Source organism: Melanaphis sacchari, unplaced genomic scaffold (assembly GCF_002803265.2).
Source record: "Melanaphis sacchari strain LSU unplaced genomic scaffold, SCAv2.0 Contig12_pilon_pilon, whole genome shotgun sequence".
In the NCBI taxonomy this organism is placed as follows: domain Eukaryota; kingdom Metazoa; phylum Arthropoda; class Insecta; order Hemiptera; family Aphididae; genus Melanaphis; species Melanaphis sacchari.
This window is the reverse complement of record NW_020270527.1, coordinates 2,313,206-2,336,641: the sequence shown is the minus strand read 5'-3', so window position 1 is coordinate 2,336,641 and position 23,436 is coordinate 2,313,206. Positions and strand designations below refer to the sequence as shown.

The 23,436-nt window shown below is 24.7% G+C and overlaps 2 protein-coding genes across 6 annotated transcripts; one reads left to right on the top strand and one right to left on the bottom strand.

Annotated features, from left to right (window-relative positions):
- Positions 1-596: 596 nt before the first annotated feature.
- LOC112591169 (rho GDP-dissociation inhibitor 1) lies at positions 597-2,603 on the bottom strand. The gene is made up of 5 exons (XM_025334885.1): positions 2,377-2,603; positions 2,098-2,295; positions 1,444-1,553; positions 1,264-1,378; positions 597-864 (listed from the first exon to the last, which is right to left on the bottom strand). The coding sequence occupies exons 2-5, from the start codon at positions 2,291-2,293 to the stop codon at positions 662-664; spliced, it is 624 nt and encodes a 207-aa protein (XP_025190670.1). The 5' UTR covers positions 2,294-2,295; positions 2,377-2,603; the 3' UTR covers positions 597-661.
- A 1,349-nt stretch (positions 2,604-3,952) lies between these two features.
- Positions 3,953-13,888, top strand: LOC112591123 (sterol regulatory element-binding protein cleavage-activating protein). 5 transcript variants are annotated; one of them, XM_025334811.1, is made up of 20 exons: positions 3,953-4,566; positions 5,119-5,278; positions 5,557-5,680; positions 5,768-5,892; positions 5,960-6,125; positions 6,188-6,333; positions 6,506-6,713; positions 6,778-6,888; positions 7,242-7,445; positions 7,509-8,075; positions 8,164-8,452; positions 8,522-8,769; positions 8,839-8,993; positions 10,297-10,440; positions 10,503-10,758; positions 10,822-11,241; positions 13,070-13,217; positions 13,304-13,449; positions 13,518-13,580; positions 13,646-13,888. In XM_025334811.1, the coding sequence occupies exons 2-20, from the start codon at positions 5,133-5,135 to the stop codon at positions 13,820-13,822; spliced, it is 3,843 nt and encodes a 1,280-aa protein (XP_025190596.1). In that variant the 5' UTR covers positions 3,953-4,566; positions 5,119-5,132; the 3' UTR covers positions 13,823-13,888. The 5 variants fall into 5 exon arrangements, with proteins under 5 accessions (XP_025190596.1, XP_025190597.1, XP_025190595.1 ...); XM_025334812.1 differs by lacking the exon at positions 3,953-4,566 and adding an exon at positions 4,578-5,039 and having other exon boundaries at positions 5,557-5,663; positions 5,772-5,892; XM_025334810.1 differs by lacking the exon at positions 3,953-4,566 and adding an exon at positions 4,578-5,039.
- Positions 13,889-23,436: the final 9,548 nt, after the last annotated feature.

Here is a 23,436-nt window from a genome sequence, read left to right as displayed (position 1 = left end):
AAACAATGAAATCACACTAATTATTATTATTTATAACTAGTATTAGCTTTTGCAATTAAAAACAATAAAAATGTTTATATTTGAATAATGATTTATTATTTGATACATTACATAACACTTAGAAACTTATTGTAATTGAATATGAAAATAATTATGTATGAGGTATAAAAAAAAAATATAATAAAAAAATTTACTTTTTTTTCATAAAAATACAATATTTAATTTTTATGTGATGTTAATTAAAATAATAAAATTGAAATTGTATTGTTCGAAAAAAAATACTATGGTCCCTAAAAATATTAAGTTAAAATAATTTTTTGCAAAACTTATTAGAGACCTGAGTAGGTAGAAAGAATTTGATCGAATTTAAACTTTGGCACCATAATAAGTAGTTTAAATAAAATATTATTTATATATACATATATAAAAATGACATATATATATATATTTAAAATGATCATGCAATGTTCAATTATTGAAGATTACAAAAATAATAATAGTAATAATACGAAAAATAAACTGAATTGGCTTATAAAAATTAAAATTATCTATAAATCTAAAAAAAAAATTGAATGAAAATAAACTTATTAAAATTTATATCATTTGGGTGTGTAATTAAATTGTTATAAATTTATGACTGATGTTTCAAATTCCCTGTAAATTAATTATCCTTCCAGTCTTTTTTAATCTCAAATACCCATTCCCATTTTAAATGTTCTTTTTTGTCATCATCCGTAAATAGAGAATGAACCGTGTAAGAGCCGCGTGCCATCATGCCACTAGGAGCATCTTCAGCTGGTGTTGTATAACTCTGTATTTCCATCTTAGGTGGATATGATCCAACCATATGAGTCATTTTGTCCACTAAAAATAAGTAATCATATTACCAACCGTATGTATTAATAATAAAAATTGATTAATTTACCTTAAACTGTTATGCAGCAAAACAAATAAAAATTAACCTTAAGTAAGTACTTAATCTTTAAATTGTGAATTTATTAGCTGGGCCTTTATAAAACTCATATCAATTATTTGATACATTACAGAGGTTACAAAATAGGGGGGGGGGGGGTCCATATTTAGTTCATAAAAAAAAATTTTTTTTTTTTTTTTTGTTGATTAAATGAGATTTTTATTTATTTTGATTTTGCTTTTACTTTCTTTAAATAAACATAAACATTAAAATAATGTTGATATAAAATTTCCTGAATTTGTAGTGACTTCAAAAAATATTGATTAATTATTCTTAGTGTATAACATTACCTGGTACACCGAGACGATAAGTCTTTTGAACATACTTGAGACCATGAACAATTTCTCTTTGTACTATAAAATCTATTCTAATTTTGTATGATATTCCTTCTTTTATAATGAACACCTAAAATTTGATTATTGTTTTAAAAAACTTTAAATAGGGTTTAAAATTTAAAACAAAATAGTAACCTGTTTTTTTAAATTTGTTAAATCTCCAGACAAATCAAGTTCCATGTCTGGTCTATCAGCAACACATAAAGCTAATTTCTTGACAATCACTTTATTTGGATTATTTTCATCTGGAAAAAAATTTAATTCACTCACTTATGCCTTTGTTAGTTGTGCGTATCTCAAAGCTTTATTAGCTAAATGGTAAATACTAAAACACAAAAATATTAACTGATACGAATTTTGCGACCAAAATAATTAAAATCTGAAAATTATTAAATATAAATAGTATTGTAAATATATACCATAACTAATTATTTTACAAATCCTATTTTTTAAACTATAGTAAGTTTAATCAATAACATAATTTGATAAAAAAATTATTTAACATATTGATACCTATTGAAATTTCCAATCTATTTGTCACAATAACGAAGTATGTTATAGAGAAAACAAAAATGTATTGAAATAAGTACAAACCTATTTATAAATAGTATAACCTAAATCAAATAAAAGCTATTAAAATATGAATCTAAAAATTAAACAGTTATAAAATTAGTTTTAGTGAGATACAGTTACTGAATAATTTTTATTTTATTAACTCATAAAAATGTTTTACAGTAATGCATTATCAATAGGTACAACAAACTTGCAAGAATTGTTAATGACAATTACCAAAAATGATTTTTCCACTGTTAGCTTCGCCCAGTAATTTTTCCTTGTATTTCTGCAAACTCGCATCCTCTTTATCGGCATTTAAAAGCTCTTCAATAGATTTTTCTGGCGGTGGTTTGTAATTGGATTCGATTTCGTCGTCGTCATGAATCGCCAACTTGTCCACGCCGTCTTTGATCACGTCTCCGTCGGACATTCCTAAACAAATGTCGTATATTTACCGTTAGTGTTACGCCCGTGAATTAATTCATCGGTGTAAGGCAAATGAATAAAATGTACCTAATTCTTTCTGAATACAAATTGAAAAACGATTAAGTTACTCAAACAAAAACACGGTACCGAATTCTATTGTTTGTCGACAAAAATATCGCACAATAACTAAAACTAATAGGTTTTGGCAACAGTACTACTACTACCGTAGAGAAAATTATTATTATTATTTATTTCACTCCTTTTTTTTTTTTCACTAACGCTAAATATCTTATTATTATTACTTCAGCAATAATAATAATAATAATGAATAATATGACTATAGGAGTCAATGAGTAGTGATAAAGAGCACGATTGTACCATAGAATATTCTATGATTGTACGAATGATACGAATGAATTAATATTTAATGAAATAGGACACTACCTTTTGTTCCACGAAAAAGTTATTCCAAAGTCAGTTTGTTCAAATTGAATTAATATTCGAAATTCACATTTGTCCCGACGGTTATTTATTCCAAGAAATATTTGTTCCAACGACCAATCATTGTTTCACTATCTTCACTAGCCATTTATTATTTCTTTTTTCTTTTCTTTCTTCTAAAGGCCTAAAGGCTACAAATGGATTTTATACATACTCTTACGTGTGTCACCAGTCACCACCTCGTGAAATATATTAATTCAATTGTTTTTCAGTATTTTCTGTTAGCATTTTATTAAAATATAAGTATAAAATAGATACTAGTATTTATAATCAACGGTATAGCGGACACCGGATTCAGTTCCGAATTCCGATTGGTGTCTGGTGAGTGGTGAGATCCGAATAGTCGGCCAGTATGAGCAATAGTTCCGAAAACATATTCTCATCCATCGATTGAACAATGACGTAAAATCAATTTTAAACTACCTAAACAATTTGTTTGTTTCATCGCATATTCGGTTTGAAAAAATATTTTCACGTAATATTTAAAATAAAAAATAATTTTTTTGAATATATTTTTTCCTTGTTATTTAATTCTTATGTATAAGCCCTTGGGAAAGTAGCTCAGCTGTAAAATCGTAGGCTTGCATATACTTAAATTTCAATAGATACTTACAATATTTTTGACTTTTGGGCCTTTTCTTGATATTTTTCTTTGAATAACAAATCTATGGTATCTATTTCTAAGATAGCTTAACTTTTATTTATGATTTGTATTTTTGTATAACATCTGTTATAGTATCATATAGGTAATATGTTTTTCTACATGAATTTAAAATATTTTATACAGTATATACCACATAATATTTTAAAAAAAAAAATGACATTTTATAAGTAACATCAGTTGTAATACAAGCCCCTTAATCTGAATTTCAATTTTAAGACCCCATTACTAAACTCTGTGGGTGCAGTGGTGCACTCTACGGCCTGCACCTCCCCCCCTCACCACCCGTGAACACGCTTATTGCCCACGTGAACAGTATAAAGTGTGTTCAATTGGTTGCTGATCATACTGATCCATGTTTGTTAATTATTATAATAGTAGTTCCTCTATATATATTGTTGATTGGTGCGTTTTATATTCGTCAAAAATAAATGTCTAAAAAATTAATTTATATTCTCGAATTATGTTTATTGGCGAGATCGTTTGATGGCTGTTTCTATGTATTGTTCTAGTATTCACTAGAATGATCAAATTTCGTAAAAATTTAAACTTCAAAACTTCAAATGCTTATTTGAGTAACGAGTAATTACATTAATAGATTTTGGAACAATTGACTGTTGGAAGAAATATTTTGTAGAACATTAAGTAACGATTCAATAAAAACAAAAAAAAAAAATTTGGAAATTTTTATTACCTATTAGAATAAATTGACTTTGGAACTACAATTTGTAGTAAGTTCGCCATGATGTACGATAATATTATCGGATGTAATACTAATTATACGATCGCTCATGTGGTAGACACATAAAGATACGTTTATCGTTAATCTATGCTTCCAAATTCCGACAGTTGAGTAATTTGCATAGTGTGCACGACTATATAGTCAGTCTAGTCAGTAGTCACTAGTCTACTCAGTATTCGCCCACTATAAACGTTGACCGGCTACCACCTCCTCATCAAAACATTCAAAACTGCAACAAGTCTACTATCAACTATCAAGTATTCATCGTGCCACTGTGACTGGTCTATACACAATCCGTTGTCGGAGTCAGATACTGCTGTTATCATGACGTCGTCCTAATGGTTGTTGGTGACGGCATGTCCTATGCCCTATGGTAATATTATTATTATGTTGTTAAAATGTTAACGTTGCGAATCTTTAGACCTAAGAGTAGTATGGTTGTAGACTGTTGCAGAGTCTAAACTCTAAAGACCGTGAATTGAAATCCTATTGTTTTTTCTCTATTATTATTTCATATTATTTTGTGGATAATGAGCGAGCACGTTCTGCTGATATTCTTTTAAAGTCTACGACCTACGTTTTCATTTTTATCCTTGATCGATTAATGTTCGTATTTGATATATTTTCTATATTATAATGGCCGAGTAACGCATACCAAATAACGTGAATAATTGTTAAAACTTATGCTACATGTTCTGGATGGAACAGGATTTTACTTGTTTTATTTTTCAAATTATTTGATAAATGATCTATGTCGACTTACTGATATTGTGCATCAGATTTAGTCGTCGGTTAACTGGTTAACAATGTTAACATAACCATCTATATGATGTACACGTGAATGTTGTACGGCATTGTTCATTTTTTTTTTTAATTGCAAATATTATGTATTATGTACATATAATCAACCAAATATATTTTGCAGATTCCACATGAAAAATGGTTGACCCGAATTGGACAAATTTGGCTGTGTCTAGACGTCTCCCAGACAAAGTGTCACAGTTGTATTATTCCTATGGTCTGTTCTGCGCATCTCATCCCATCATTTCATTAACAGTTTCTACTGTAATCGTAGTTTTATGCAGGTAATTGATATACATTTATTTTTCTACTATTATAAGTAACTGCTTTATTTATATTGATAACAAGTTTTAATAACTGACAGTTTTATAGATACTTATTTATTTAATTTCTAGTATAATAATGATCATAATTATATATGAAATAAATAAAACATAGACAATATTTTTATTATAAAAAAAAAAGGTAACACAAAGTGATTTTTGTTATATTCTTATTATTTTTAAAATATTTTTAATATTAAATATTATTATAATACTTAATAATAAATAACATTTTTTAGCTTATCACTATTTGGATTGCCATTGTTCAGCAATGTAGTACAATCAACTATAACACCTTCTTACAAGCCAGATAACATAACAAATCGATGGTTTAGTGGACAACCCAGTGTGTATATTCAACAAGTAACCCATTTTAAATAATTTAGTCTCATTTAATATTTTTTAAATTTAAAATGTTTATTACTTAATACTATTTGTGGTTTTCTATAGATAGTTATGAGATCAATGGTAACCCCATGGTTGGATAATTTAGTTTTATCAGATGCCTTCAGAGGCCCTTTAGCTGAATCTTTCAAATTAGTTGAAATTATTAGAAATTATCAATTAGATAACAAGTATTAATTTGAAATTTTTTTTGAATATTGTTTAAATTTATGAATTAAAATATTTCTTATACATTAGAATTTCTTTAAATGATGTCTGTCTACACATAGAAAACATTAATTCTGATGTAAAGGCATTACCAGAGTTCAGTTGTTTGCTTGTATCACCTACTTATTTGTGGCATCAAGATTTAGAAGAGTTTCGTACTGATAATAGCATTGAAAAAACAATTTTTACTTATCAGGTATGTATTTATATAAAATTCTATTAATAATTTATTTCATTATAGAATCTTTTATATTTCAGAGTCCATCTCATATAAAAATTAGTATTCCAGAATTATTATTTGGTATGCCACTTAAAGAAACTGGTATTAGAAGATATTCTGTTCATCCTCGACAAAGAGTTGTCCAATTTGCTATTACAATATTTATGAAACAACTTGTACCACCGTAAATCACCTTTTTTTTATATATATTTTAAATTAAATAAATACCCTCAATTATTCTAGTTAATGAAATATTAATACATTTAAAAATATATTTTTTTTTATAATTATTATCACTATCATTTTAATACAAATTAATGATTTGTATATGTTTATATATATATATATTGTTACAGGTATATACAAGGATTGAAAACCCATTTGAAACAAATTTACCCTGTACATGTTAAATCAAATCAAATTCTATCAGACACATCAACTTTACACATTTACTATCCTGGAGAAATAAATTATGAAACAATATTTGTTTTACTCTCATGTTATATGCTTTTATTTGGGTATATTTATTACTCTATTAAAAAAATGGACATTTTTGTCTCCAAGGTATAATATTCTTTTACACTTTTTTATTTCACATAATTTAAATTAACCGACTTTTCTATTTTAGGTTGGAATTAGCTGTGGAGCTGTTTTCACAGTTATATCTACTCTTTTAACAACTATGGGGCTTTGTTTTTTATTTGGATTAGATTTTACAATAAACATTCAAAGTCAAATGGTAATTTAATTTATTTTGTTATACTATATAGTACAGAGGTGGTGAACCTTTTTTAGCTCAAGTGTCTAATTTTTCAAATCTAGGTTTTGGAAATTTTATTTTCTAAGGATAAAAATAAAGTTACACAATAAATATAATAATAATATAGTAATGTAATACATTTTATAAAGGAATATCATAATTTTTAAACATTATTTGTTTTTTTGAATTTCTTATAACCAACATTTTATAAATAGCATAATTTTTTTAAATTTTAATTTTTCACGTGTTGTAGGTTTGCCACCCCTAATTTAGTATATATTAATTAAATTATTTTACTTTAAAATAATAATATTTTTTTCATTACTATTTAGGTGTTTCCTTATTTAGTTATTGTTGTTGGTCTTGAAAATATGTTGATTATAATAAAATCAGTGGGTTCGACAGCACCGAATTTAGATGTAAAAATTAGATTGGCTCAAGGTTTAAGTAAAGAAGGATGGGCTATAACTCAAAATCTTTTAATTGAAGTTACTATTTTAACTGGTGGATTATTAACTTTTGTTTCGTCAATTCAAGTAATGTAGTTTTATGTTAAAAAATTTAAATTTAAAATCTAATTTTGAATCATATATTTCTAGGAATTTTGTATATTTGCCATTGTGGGTTTATTATGTGATTTCTTTTTTCAAATGTTCTTTTTTCTTGCACTCATATCATTAAATATGAAATCAGTAGATGACTCAACTTATCAAAAAACATATTATCCATTTTCTTTTGCTAATTTGGCCAATAAAATGCATAAATCTAATCCTCCGGCATTAAAACATTCAAGTCGTAGTGGTGTTATGTTAAAATCTGCTTCTCATCCGCGTTTAAATGGTTTGCAAATTATGGCTTCATTAGAAGATCCCCGACGCAAGCCAATGTCAAAACGTTTGAGATTCTTATATCTTTGGGCAGCTACAAGAATTGTTCAACGAGTATTAATGATGGTTATGATTTTTTGGATATCTGGTATTATATATAATACAGAAACTGTGCAAGAATTTTTTGATTTAAGAAAATCTGTAACTAGTGAGAAACCATATGTTCAAGAACGATCAAATATACATTTTCCTCTTGCATGGGAAGAAGGTCGACGAGCTGTTATAATTGAAAACAAAGCTAGATTTACTGTAAAAGAAGAATATCAGTCTAACAAAAAGGTAATTTATTTATTAATAAATGATAATTTATTATAACTTGTTGATTTATCTTTTTTTTTATTATTATTATTTTATAATTTTATATTAGGCTAATCTGTCCCAAGAAAATGATTTACCGTATTATGTGCAACTTCTAAATGCTGAAAAATGGCCTCATTGGCCTAGACTTTCTTGGTACAACTGGCAATTTTTATTAAGCATGTACAATATAAGTGTCGCTGGATCTTATGTGTCTGTATTACAACCTATACATTTAGCTCATTCTGTGACACCAGATGAAGCTATATCATTGCGTGAATCTCTAAATGATGCTGATAAATCATTTCCATCCCATTGGAAGTCTTTTGCTGCTGCACTTGATCCTTTTGATTTTGTTGGTATGATCATATTAGAACTTTTTGTTTAAAAAATAAATATTGCTTTATGTGCATTATAATTTATTTTAGATACTCATATAGTTGCACCACTGGAAAGTAGAAAAGACATCAATGTTGTAGATAAATCATCCGAACCTTTTATACCTACTTCACCATCAGAATTAATATTAATTGCTGTTCTATGCTTAATTAGTATATTAGTGCTAGTCTACACATTAATAATGTTGTATCGATGTGTCTGTAGTCGTAACTATGCTGAATGGAGAGCTGGATGGAGTCATGATGTAAGTTATATACAACATGACTCTGGTATACAAGTATGTATAATTAATAATATAGTTTAATTTTACTTTATTTAAGTTCTGTAGATTTAAATTCTTATTTAGGTTATATTAGAAGCAGTTCCAATTGAATTTAAAGGGCACACACAATCAGTTGAATGTATTGCTACATATGGAAATATTATTGTTAGTACATGCCTTGCTGGTTGTATTAATGTTTGGAATGCATTAACCGGTGAATTGATTAGTACCATTGATAGGTAAATTTTGTTAAAATCAGTTAGGGAATTATATCGTTTTTCTTGCTAATATATTTTTTTTAATTTTATTTTAATGAAAACTAACTATGCCAACTAAGATCTATAAAATAATGATATTACTCGATACTCGTATTTAGTTATTTAAAAAAAATAGATATGTTCATTAATTTTTATTTAAATCCAAAACATAAGATATAAAAAAAATATTTTAAAGCAGAAATTGCAAATGAATGCTTTAACAAATCACATTAAATTAAACAATTCTACAACTAAAAAATTACTGATTTTTGTTAATATATTTATATATTGAGCTTCAAAATAGGATTATGTTGGTATACTAAAAAATGTTTTCAATCTATTACTTCCCTGTTTAAATATAAATGGCATTTTACATGTAGTATCATAAAATTACATTTTTTTTTATTTATTTATGCATAGTATTTACTTTGTACAATTAAAAATTTGTTAAAAGTATATTTCTTAAAATATTGCATTATTTTCATAATACTAAAATTAATTCAAAATAGTTTCTTGAAATGATTAAAAATAAACAATATTATTCTGTAAATAAAGTTTAAACGAATGCATTTTTATTTATTATAATTTATAAAGTAAGAATTGAATTTAACTTATCAGAAAATATATAAGGTCAAATAAAAATACATAAAATTGAATGGTTTTTGAACCACTATAGGCCTGTAGGTATACCTACTATGTATAACTAATAACTTAAATACTTTATATAATGTATTATTAATTAAAATGGTTCAATGATTTTAATAATAAAAAAAAAAAAAAAAAAAATGGATTAAGAAAATTATGTTGAAAATTACTTTTAAAGTTTTCACAAATTTTGTTAGGAAAAATAAATTATGATTAATAAACTATGATCATGTGATAATTTATATTTAAACACAGGAGCATTTGTTTGATAAACATTTTTATACCACCAAAAAATTATTTTTTAAATCTATATTTTCAAACAAAAGAAAAAAAAAATAATTACTTTTTATTTGTACAGTCCTTTTAGAAAAATTTCGGGGGAAACCAATGCACACATTTAACTAAAGAAATTTAATTCAAAATCAATAAATAAAATAAAAACCTCATTTAACTTACAATAAAAAATAATAATTTAAAGAATACATTTTTTGTTTGTGTACCAAATAAAATTTGTTCCCTAGCCTTATACAGCCTAGGACAGTTATTTAGTGACCTTCTGCATTAAAGTATAATTTTAAATTATATTGCTATTTACTAGTAAAATAAAAAAAAAATTCATGTTTATTTATTTTTGTTTAAGGTCTAATTTGGACAATTCTAGTGATGATGATACAGAGGAATTCAATTTATCATCAGATTTCTCTAATGATTTTAAAAACTCTATTTCTGATTTTAATTCTATGTCAAATTATGCTTTTCCAGAATCAGTTAAAAATATGGAACAGTAAGTCCTAATTTTTTTTTAGTCAAATTAGTTATGATACATATCAAATAAACTGTGTTTAGATTGTGTTCAAGGTGTAAAAACGTAATTTCTATTGAAAACACGAGCTATAACACAATAAGTCAAGATGAAAAAAAAGGAAGACATACTGTTAATTCAGATCAAAATAAATGGGAAAATCGATCCAAAAAAATGTCTGAAAATGAGATCTGTATCAATTCCCAGATATGGTGTGTTGATTGTAATGAAAATGTTGTTGTTCTGGGTTGTGCTGATGGTTCATTGCAATTTTGGGATATGTACAAGGGGATACTTAAAGTATGACATTAATTCTTATTTTATTGAATATTTTTTTTTTTTATTTAAAATACAAAAATTTAGTGTATGTGGCAAGGAGACATAAATGATGGATTTACAGCAATTAAGTTGATCAATAAATATGTAGTAGCTGTGAGGTTGAATGGGTCTTTAGAATTCTTCAAACTTGATATCTTTAGTGAATCAACTTTGAGAGAGTCTATTGAGAGACCTAATACTAAATTCTCACTTAGAAGTAAATATTTTAGTATCAATATGTTTATTTGTTTTAATTTATTTATTATAATTAAACAAAATGTATTTATTAATGTAGAGCATGTAAGAACGGGAAGTATAGGTTCATCTCTTCATACTTTAAAATCAACTAATGATACTGTACGTTGCCTTCATATAGAAGCTTTAAAGGCACATAATCAACCAGTTACTGTTCTTGAAACTAATGGAGCTCAAATTGTTACTGGTAGCCAAGATCACATGCTTAAGGTTTGTAAAAGCCTAATAATTAATTTATGATGTTAACATATCTTATAAAAAAAATAGTATTTATCAATATTAAATAAGATATATATGTGTCATTCCTTTACTTAAATTATGTATAAATAAAAAAAAAATTATATTTATTGACACAATCATTAGATTTTTTAGAAAAATAACATTGCCTTATTAAAATGCTATAATTTATTTATTTAATGGCATACATCAGTTGATGAGATGTAAAGTTTATAATATACATATAATAAATATATAATTAAAACTAACACTGAGTGAGTGTAAGGCCTATACTAAACTAAGATAAGATTTTTAAATAATTAAATAACTAAATGTTTGAAATACTGAAATATTTTATTGATCTGGCAGAACAATCTATCTATAAACAGATTTTAACAATCTCAAGAGATTGGACAGGATGGCAAGTAAAAGTAAGTGGTCAGTGGTTTCTTATGGTATAGGTTGAAACCAGAAATAAAATTGATAATAGGAGGTTGGTAGTGTTTGTTGAGCTGTTATTAATAAAAAAGGAAATAAAAAAATATAGGCATGAACATGAAAACTTCAGCAAGAAGCAAGATTAAGATTCCTAGGAAAACTCAAATAGTAAAATATTTATGATAGTATAGAGAATCTTAAGAATGAATAAAGCTTAGGATATGAAATTGTGTTGTATCTATTTTTAATTTGCTAATTATGATCCAAGCAATGATAGTGTACAACCACTTCATGCTATATTTCTATACATTATATCAAATTATATTATAATATAATGTATATATTATATGGTTATAGCTTATTCTTGTATTACTTTAGATTGATTTAGGGCCTTGCATATGAATTTAGATTTGGCACATGGAAATTAATTTTTTTTTGTTTTATATTATTATAATTATTAGAAAAATATTTTAAAAAAATAAAGCAAAACAAATTTTAAGATTAAATACTTATGAATACAATTATAATGGTTATTTTATTTTATTTTTTAATTCTGGATATATTTTTGAATGTCAATACTATTGCAAATAAAATATCAATGTTAATGGTATAGTTTTACATCAAAATTTAAGCATTCATTGAATCTGTTTCTAGTATTTTGTGTTAACATCGAAATTATGATTAGAATTAATGAAAAACTGAAAACTTATAAAATTACACATTGTAATTATATTAATTGTATTATACATTTCAACTAAAGCAAAACAGAAGACATTAAAAAGATAAATAAATTTTAACTTGAACAATGTTGGGTAATAGTATTACGTAAATTACAGAAAATTGTTAATATTACGGGTTTAAATATTGATTTTAGATTTCTATTTAATATTTATTGGAAATAAATTAACCACCTCTTTTGTGACCTCTTTGAACATTATTATTTATATTTTATTCTGGTGTATTTATAATAAGTTGATAAACAGTATTATTATGTTTATTGTCTAATTTTTAACTCATGTTCTCAATGTTATTGATTTGTTATAATTTCACAACAATTTGATTACAATAAAACCTAAAATAGTTATTTAGGACATGGAAGTAATAAATCTTTAAGTACCATAAAAACAAAAATTTTGACTAACTTCGATTTAAACCAAACTGCAAAATTCTGATTTCATCATCATTTCATTATACCAATCTAACTAATCTATTCTTTTACAATTTTAATGAAACCATTAGGTAATCAATGATCCACTTAGATTCTTAAATATTTAGATTGAAAAAATAATGAAATATATATTTTCCAGGCTGAAATATTTCCTTAGTATTTTCTCACAATTACCAAGAACTAATTATTATTTTATGTTAATTTTTTGTGTTGTAGGTATTTAGAATTGAAGATAGACAGTTACTATATACTTTACATGGCCATTATGGCCCAATAACGTGTTTATTTATTGATCAAGTAAATCCTCATATGGCTGCGTCGGGTAGTCAAGATGGAATGTTATGTGTATGGGATTTAGTTACTGGTTTGTTAATAATAAATTATGTCATAAAAATTATATAAGTCTTAATATATTTAATATCTGTTATTATTAATATATTTCACTTCTAGGTACATGCATGTATACAGTTCAAAGTCATGATGGAGGAGTTTTAGGCATAACATGTTCAGCTAGTTATGTTATTAGCATTGGTCAAGATGATAAAATTTGTGTTTGGGACAGGTTTCATGGTCACCAACTTAATAATATTCAAATTGTGAGATATTTTATTTTTCAATTTATTATATTATTTATTTTCATTATTCAATATTTTTTTTTATATAGAGCAATGTCTATTGTTATGATTTGGCGATGTTAACACATAATTTGCTTATTACTTCTAAACAGGTAATTTTGTACTGAAATTTAAAAAAAAAAATTATATGCAAATAAGACTGTTTTTATAATTTCAGGGTTGTATAGTTATTATGGATGTACAAACAGGAGAACCAGTGAAAGTATTTAGCTTAGGAGACTCTGATTGTAATGTTGTTACTCAATTATTAACGCTATCAGACAGTATTGTATGTGATTATGGCACAGAATTGCGTGTCGTACGATTTCCGATGGTAGCAACTAAAGAAGATTAAATTATATCAATGACAAAGACAAAGACATGAATATTAATATAGTTTATAAACCTTTTTTTTTTTTAATAGTTATATTTTTATAATGTGTTGTTGATCTCAAAAATTTTATTGAATAAATAAAAATCAATATTGTTATATGAATAACAATTTGTTTTACTAACACATTTCTGTGAGTGTCAAACCAAGATTTTGAAGAAAAAAATTGATACACAGAAGTCATATTCTAACTTGTATCTTGGTCAGAGTCCAGTACGACTTGTAACAATTTGCTTGTTGTACTATTGAGTATTTATAATCAATAGTTGTACATTATGTAACTTAAAAATCAAAAATCAAACATTTTTACAGCTCCAAAAGATGAAAACAGTAATAATAAAAACATTATATCATGATATAAATTTTATTATTTTCAATTTATTAATTTGCTACTTAGAATCTTAAATATGCTTTGTAAAATGCTTATTATTTTTCCAAAAATAAAAATGGACTCGCTGAGGTGCTGAACACATTATTAATGTGATGTACATCAATTGTTTAGTACATATAATATACACGTTGAGATAAATACATAATATAAAACTGGGCATTTTGTAGAAAAACCAGCAATAATTACAATATAGACAATCTATCATAAACTACAAGAACAAGGTCTGTAGCCTGTAGGTAAACCGTAAATATAAATAGTATATTAGAAGTTATTCCTATTAAAACTAGATTCAATATAAAATCTAGTTTTTATTTTTGTGAAGTTGTTTATTTAAGGATTTTTATCCTTATAGTTAGGGTTCGAAAGTTATAGGAGCTAAAGAAGGCAAAATATACATGAAAAAAATGTGAAATATGCAAAAAATTATTCAAAGTCCATTATACAAAACATAGAAATTTCGTTATTAATTATTGTCAACTTGAGTACTTACGTATCTTATTCACGGTAAAATAGTATTTTGACATTTTGGAGAGTTAAAGATTAAATTCGAATCGTTAAATTAATAATAGTTAGACTAAAACGCATTGTCGTCGAGTGTGTGCACGTTCACTAACTACCCAAACTCAAGAAAAATTTCGACTTCGCCGTCGCCAATGTACGTCGGCATTTTAATTTATTTTTACTCTTAATTATTTATTATGAATTTAAAACAACAATCGCGTTTCAGTTTTCTTTGTTAATTTTTAAACAATTACCTACTTAGAACAATCTAAAATATTTAGACAGGTACCTATATAATATTTTTACTTTTTTTAGGTGTGCACTACTTCATAAAAAGTAAAATTCCACAAACCGCCACTGGAGTAAAACGATAAAAAATAACAATAATTAATATTGTGTTTTATATTAGGTATTCTCGTTTTTGGAGTTATTACCGTTTCATTGTAAAATATTACCTAATTAAAATACATAATTTAAGAAATCAATAAAATCGATTTTTTTAAATACCTATAAATAATATTCATTAAATATGCAACTATAAAAGGAATGCATATTAAAATAAAAAATATGTATTTTTTCATTAAAATCGACGAAATATGCAAAATATGCATTTTTAATTTTTAAACTCAACATTGTGTAGTTCAGATTTCTTGCTTGGTCTGCTGTAAATCGAGACATACTGAACAATATGCAACTCCTATAATTTTCTAACCCTACTTATAATATACATAATACGACAGAAACTATTCATTCGTTATTTTCAATTAAGATGTGTTCATTGTACAACTGAATTTGTGTTATGCTATTTATTGAAATCTGTTACTGTAGCAGTGTAGCAGCTGAATACCTATCTTGATATAAATATTTATTTAAATTCGACTTGTGGCTAAGAATCTATATGGTTTATGATTAATTAGGCATACTCAAAACACCTATGATTCATCAATTGTCCTTACAAAGGAAAAAAACATATATTATAGTCTAGTATCATGCTACTACTTTTGGGCCCTTGTAGTATTCATAGCGAGAAACTACTGCTAAATTTGATTCAAAGTAAAGTAACACTGTCAAAATAGTTTTGGATCATTTTTTCTAGTCTCAGCTTTCTAAACAATATCAAAATGAAACAAATTTTGTAAATTTGAATATTTCATTAAAAAAAAAAAATTAGATAATGTATAGTCAAGTTGATTTAGTATCTCATACATCTAAAAAATTATTTAAAAATAAAATTATTTCTTTTTGTTTGTGTGCATTGATATTAACATATTGGTTATTATTTATATTTCAGGGTTTATTGCATTATCATGTTACTAATCCAAATATACCACTGTCAGGGATATTTGGTCAAATGATAGTAATTAAAAAAAAATTATGCTGTAATTGAAGACTATACTGTTAGTGACATTACTCTTGAACAAGTATTTATTGCATTTGCCAAAAAACAGGCAGTTTTAAATACAATAACATAAGATCTTGTTAGTTTATATTACTTATATGCATTTATAATAATTAAAAATTAACTTTGAGTAGTTCTTGTATTATTTTTGTTGTACTATCATACATTTATTCATAGAATTCCTCAATTTTCAAAATAAAATTAATTTATTAAATCTAATTTATTTTTATTTTTAGTATCATTAAAGTATTAAATAAGAACAATAAGGTTAATGCTTGTTTGTTATAACCAAACAAATTGTTTATACAATGAGATTAGTGATAAAATATTTTATATAACTTTATTATTAAAGTTTTTTATTTAATCTTTAACCTAATTACTTAAACATTTATAGTATTTTTTAATTATATTTATAATAATCTTTAATTATAACATAATAAATTGAGTTTTTCACCAGACTCGATGTGGTGGCTTAAATATTTTATTCAAGATGTCTAATATTTTACTTTTAAACATTAAAAATATATTATAAATTCATCTAATATGATGAAGTGAAGTAAAATTGTTATTTATCTATATTTATAATTTTGCACTATGTAATACGTAAGCTATTGTTTAAAACTTGTATTGTATCTATCAATAAATATTTTTATTGATACAAATTATTTTTATTTTTTTTCATGGATTATTAATTAATTTATATTAATTGTGTATTGATTCAATTATTTACATTTATATGTTTTGCCTAAAAACCAAAATATTTTTTATTACCTATGTAAAAAATTGAACTGGATAACTTAATATTTTATTGTACAATCAATTTTTTATTTAAATAATAGTACTTTTGGTTAAGTTTTAGTTATTATTCTTTTGGTTTTTTTTTGGGGGGGGATTTCAATTTTCTATTTATTTATACCTATACCGATGTGTACCTATGAGAGATAATGAGTTAATTAAAATAATTTATCGTATCAAAATAAACCCTATTATTTATAACTAATGATTATTGGTACGCCATGTAACTTCTTGAGCTCTCAATTGTGAATGGATAAATATATATAAATATATGTTCAAATATTTTCCTTAAAATTCTTATTTATACCTAATTTACTCCTAATAATTTAAGATAAGTATATAATATATTTTTTAATATCAAAATAAAAATAATTTTAGTGAATTAATGATCAATACTTATCTTAAATAAAATTGGACATAGGTGATATAGTATGTAAATCATTAATCTCGTAATGTTTAAAATATTGGTATTATATATTAAGTTATTATTTATAAAAATGAATAAGTTTAGTTTAGTGAAAATTGACAACCATGGACAATTTCACAGTCCACAGATAAATCGGAATAGCATTGATAATTGACGTGATAAGCAACTACTAGTAACTGTATTAATTAAATAGCCACATTTTTCAAGTACAAATAAATACAATATTCTGGTAGTTATATAACATTAAAGATTACCTAATTTAAGAATTTCTAAGATATTTCTTGATATCGAACTATGTATTTTACAAAAATAAATTATTAAGATAAATTTGTCGTGCAATTCGGATATATAATTTCAAACAAAGATGACAAATTCGCATATTTAATTTCGTGAATTTACATATCTATATTTTATATATATTTTCATAAGTTTTCAATTTATAGGTATTTTATAACATCCATATGTTGATATTAAAGTAGGTAATAAAAAAGATATTCTGCTTTGAAATATGAAATTAAAAATACATGTCGACTTTTAAAATTAAAAAATATAATTTTGTTCTGTATACGATCTACATACCTATCTAAATGACTTTTTAAATCTGTTTTTGTCCCTAATTTTCGATAATTATTAACACTATCAATTTAATAATTGGTTTATAACTTGCATCATATTAAACAATAGGTCGCGGCTTATAATATTGTATTTGTATAATATATATATCTCCAGATTGGACAGAATCTTAGATACATTTGTATCTAAAATATTTTGTTTATTCGTATACCTAAATATGTTTTTTTTTTTTTAATTAATGTAACTATCGTTTTCAAAATTCTAAAAAAATGTCAGTCCGAAAATTATTTTCTGGGTTAAATAAAAGCTTATTCTGGTTTGTTATTTAGTCATATTTTTTTCTCCTTGGGCTTACCTTAAAAAAAAATCTTTTTCATTAAGATTATTTTCATTTGTAAACAATTTCGTGTAATCAACTAAATTTTTACAGTCTTGTTCTTATCTAATATTTTCTAAACGATTTATTGCAACATCAATTAAATTAATTACTTGTACAATTAAATTGTCTTTAATTGTAGATATCTAGACCACATATAGGTAATGCTTAAATAGTAATGCCAGTATATTTTTCTAAAATATAACATCATAAAAATTAATTTAAATCATGTTGATTTACTAATTAAATTTGCAGCAGTTAAAGCAATTTTGCGATCAGAATTATTCGTAAAACGACTACGCTCACGACTAACTAACCACACTAATCCCCTAATATCAGCTCTAAATTCTAATTATATTCCTGGAAATCCTCCTCGTAGGCTAAAAAAGATGATGTCGTGATCTAAGTCATAATTGACAAAAAAAATTTTTTTATAAATTAAACAAACTTCTGTTATAAAATGTCGTTATTGGATGGCTTCTTTTTTCACGTGTTGCATGCCAATTAATGTATAATATCCGCATACATGCTTATTGTAAACTTAAATTACAGATTGTATGTTTTAAAATAAAGTTAAAAAAAAAAAAAAGAATTATTCGCATAAAAAATGTCTTCCATTGTCTCCAATAGTGCAGAAGTATATAGAAGCATAGAATTTTGAATTAGAATATCTAAATTAAATTTTCCAAAAAAAATCTTGCCAAAACGAAATGATTTAAAAGTGTTAATAAAATATATGGACATAGTATTAGTATTATAGCAATTCTCTTTATAGTTATTTCTTAATTGCATTTATAAATTATAAATGTATGGACGTATGGTTATAAATTAAGCTTATCGTTGTTTTCAATTAAAATGTGTTCATTGTACAATTATACAATTATTATAATTATTCGTTCGTAAAATATAGATTAGTATTGAATAAATCAATATATGTCTATAAATTGACTATATTATATCATTCCATGTACATTCAAAATTATACATGATAATGATATGTCAACAAAATAAACTTTAACAGTTTATAGTCTATTTAAATTTAAACCTACAATTTCAGTACTTTTATATTTCAATGTCTTTTTGGTCTTCGATTTATTTTTAAGCAATATCCTATTTCTGCTAATATTATAAAGATTTAATTTTTGTTTCCACCTGCTATGATTAAAATATAAAATAAAAATCGAAGAAAATTTATTTTTCTTTATATTTAAAATAGGTTTTATAAAATCTTCATAGTTAATATACATTATATATATATACAAACTATTTAACTAATTTTTTAATAGACTTATTATTTATTAATATTATTATTTCAGTAGAAAATATATTATCGAATAAACAGGAAAAATAGTATGTATGTATCAATAGACTATAGCAAGGATGAGAAACTCAAAATTAATTAGAGAGCCAATTTTTAGAAAATTAAAATCTAGCGGTCATAGCATATAAAGCAAAAAATAAAGCTCATTCAAAATGTGTATTTTAATTAGCATTTATTTTATTTATAATGCGTATTTTTTACTTTAAAATTGTATGATTTAATTTTAAAATGTAGCAACGGGGTAAGTAAAACAGAATTGCGAGCCGCCAATTATCCATTCTTGGACTATAGGACTAGTGTAATTATTACTTATTAATTATTATTATTTAATTTTTTTAGAAACTATGACAGTGTATAACTAACAGTGTTTATTGATTTGAATTATAATGGTTATTAATATATAATATTAAATATTGTTATATAAAAAACTATGAAAAATTATAACAAAATATAACTTGATGATTTAAAAATTAAATTTACTATAAAAACAATTGTTTTTATGACAATATTGGTAGGTACATTAATAATTATACTGATTATTTATAGCCTTAAAGGAACATGAAAATGTACAATGTTCTCTAAAAATATGAAAAGAAGTTTAATCATTTTAACATATCAGATATAAGTTGTATAGAGTACATTATTTTTATTTAATTTATTAACTCACTAAAACAAATAATAAAATACCAAAAAGTAGATTAAGATATATTGCTATAACACTTATAACAATGGAAAAATATTTTAAACTAAACATGTATAAGTACCGAAACTCCGTAGATATTCGATATTCAAACGAAAACAATTTCGTAAATTCGTATGATAATTATGACTATTATGAGGTTAGTTGATAAATTATTTACGATTTTTTATGTCGCATTATTAACTATTTTCTATAATTACTATCCATTAATTCATCATTCTATAATAGTATAATATGTATAAAAACAATATCAAAACAATTAAAAGTATCAGTTTTTAATACAATATGTCCTAAATTAATTAATGTTTGGTAATTTAATACACTTATTTATTATCGATTATTAATACGTTAACTATTGAGCGCTAATTTATGCGATTAGTTTTTACGACAAATTTTTTGAATATTTTTATATACGTTCAACAGCATTAAATAATTACTAAAAACATATCTATTAAATATATGAATTAATAATTAATTGTTTATTAACTGAAAATTTCCTTGTCATTTCATACAATATACGAGCTATAATTAAAATAATGAAATTTAAATTAATTAAACTTGTATTGTAAACTACGTTTGCTTACCGTATGTTATATACTTGTAAGTATATTATATACATAAAATAATTTATTAAACAGCAAATAGCGACCACATCAGAAAAAAATTGACCGTAAAAATATACTTTTGTATTTCTAATAGTATTTAGCCATTTAGGTCTCATTGGTCGTAGAAACATGATTTTGGTATAAAAATAAACAAAGAGAAGCTATTCTAAAAAAATTTGGAATAGATTTTTAAAATTTACTTCCAAATCAATTTTATTAACATTTGTTGCTTATAAAAATATTCATTTTTTTTTTTTTTTTTTGAGTAGGTATTAACAATTCATTCAAAGATGAGTATAAAGAGTTCTAATGTAAAAACTAAAGTATATTTTTGGTTAAAAAATATATGAATTTGCTGTAAAAATGTATTACATTACTCTCACAACTACACCAACGTCCAGAAGCGTTTTTAAATCATGTTTTTAAACGATAAAAAAAAAACAAAAAAAAAACGGAAAATTCATTTTTTTTCAAAAATGTTAGTGCATACTGAAATAATGAAAGTCTTACGTTAAATGGACTGCATTGACGCCTCGTTTATTAACGTTCAGAAAATAAGATGTCAACCAAGTAATCAATTAGATTATTTAATCATATATCAAAACAATATTATTTTTCTACTACAAATATTTTATAAAATCTTAAAATAGGTATGTTAACATAAATTATTGGAGTTTAATTAATAGGCATATATTTGGCTTGTTAGAAGGGGGTAAAAATTATAAACATAGAACATGCCTGTGGAACATATAACAGCATCCCTTATATAACATTTTTACAAACAATTTATTGGGTCGGCATACGTATGTACTGGCTACCCTGACCTAGCAATATAATCACCACCTCCCCATTAATTTTATCTATTTACTTTATAGTACTTGGTATTTATACAATCGATGGCGATAGATAACGTGTATTGCGATTTGCATATATTTTGGTGTGACCAGTGACGTATTTACAAACTTACTTTGGTGTGTGTGTGTGTGTGGGGGGGGGGGGGTTGTAATAATAGTGAAATAAGTATATACATTAGTATAAAATGCTCTTTATTAATTTATTGTTTAAGAAATCAAATAAAACTATTTCAGGATCACAAATTATATTATAAAATTTAGTGTTTGATATGATCAGTTAATTTAACGTTTATAAAAATATGTTCATAATACGTAAATACTAGATCTAAAATTATTAAAATTATTCGTCAGACCACAATTTTTTTTTTTAATACAAACTAATTAAAATATACAATTTAAAAACTATTTAATTTTTTAATAAATTTTGTAATTGATTTTTTTATTATTTAAATGCTTTTTTTTTACATATTTTTTTTGTGAAGGGTTGGGGTGGAAACCAACAACACCTCTCTCCCCTAAATACGACACTGGCTGTGGTTTTAATATGGTGATGGACTCCAAATCTCCAAACATTCCTGTTTTTAAAATTTTTATTAGTATTTCAAGTCTTTATCGGGATTTAATTTCAATATGTCCCAATAATACAATTTGTAATTATGAAATCGTATTGGATGATTTGATAAATTATCTTTCTACAATATTTTTATTTTTTATTTTTATCAAACCTATTTACTTTTTAATTGTATTTCATAGTGAAATTTTAAGACTTTAAGTGTTTAAAATTATTTAAAGTATTAAAAATAAAACTAGCTGATATTTATTCTTCATTTTATTATCATTAATGGTACCTAATATAGAATTGTTTGAAAAAAATTGTTATTAAGAGGACGTCACACCCCCCATGTATTGTCTTTGTCTTACACTCTTAGGTACGATATAGTAAATGTTCGTTCAACAGTTTCAAAAGTGTGCTTTTAACTTTGATATTACTGATATTAGAATGAATTTACCTATTATTAAACTTTTAGTCAAGAACATTATCTGTGTTCTCTCGTTGGTTTTTTACGATATTTTAATTGTTAGTTAAGTTATGACTTATGATTTATGAGTATGAAAAATATAAATATTCGAATAACGTGTTAGGTATTTAAAATAAATTCATTAGTAATATTGTCAAATGTTCAGCGGTTCATTTATTGGGCTGGTTTAGTATGCTACAGGATAATAGCACATCTGGATTGAAATATCGAACAGTCCCTACCTTAGTTGATTAATTGGTGTTGATATAGTTATTTAAGTTTTAATACTATATCGAATAGCATTTATAAACATTAGCATTAGAAAATTAGCTTACGTAATTTTATTTTACAAAAAAAGTATTCGAATATTTTTCACTTAAATAAAAATTTAAAATATTTGATAGTGTGTCATCACTAAATTTGTTCTGTACCGTCTATACTGTAGTATACCTATCAGTCACCACATGTGCCATCTCTCACTTGAAACCCGCACTGTCCGGTGTCCCTCTAATGTGATGCTTACATCCTTAAATATTATTTAACAAAGTGCTGCCTCAGCTCATTTGCTTCGTTGGCCAAATATTACGCAATTTAAACGTTTTATTAGCTGGCACATG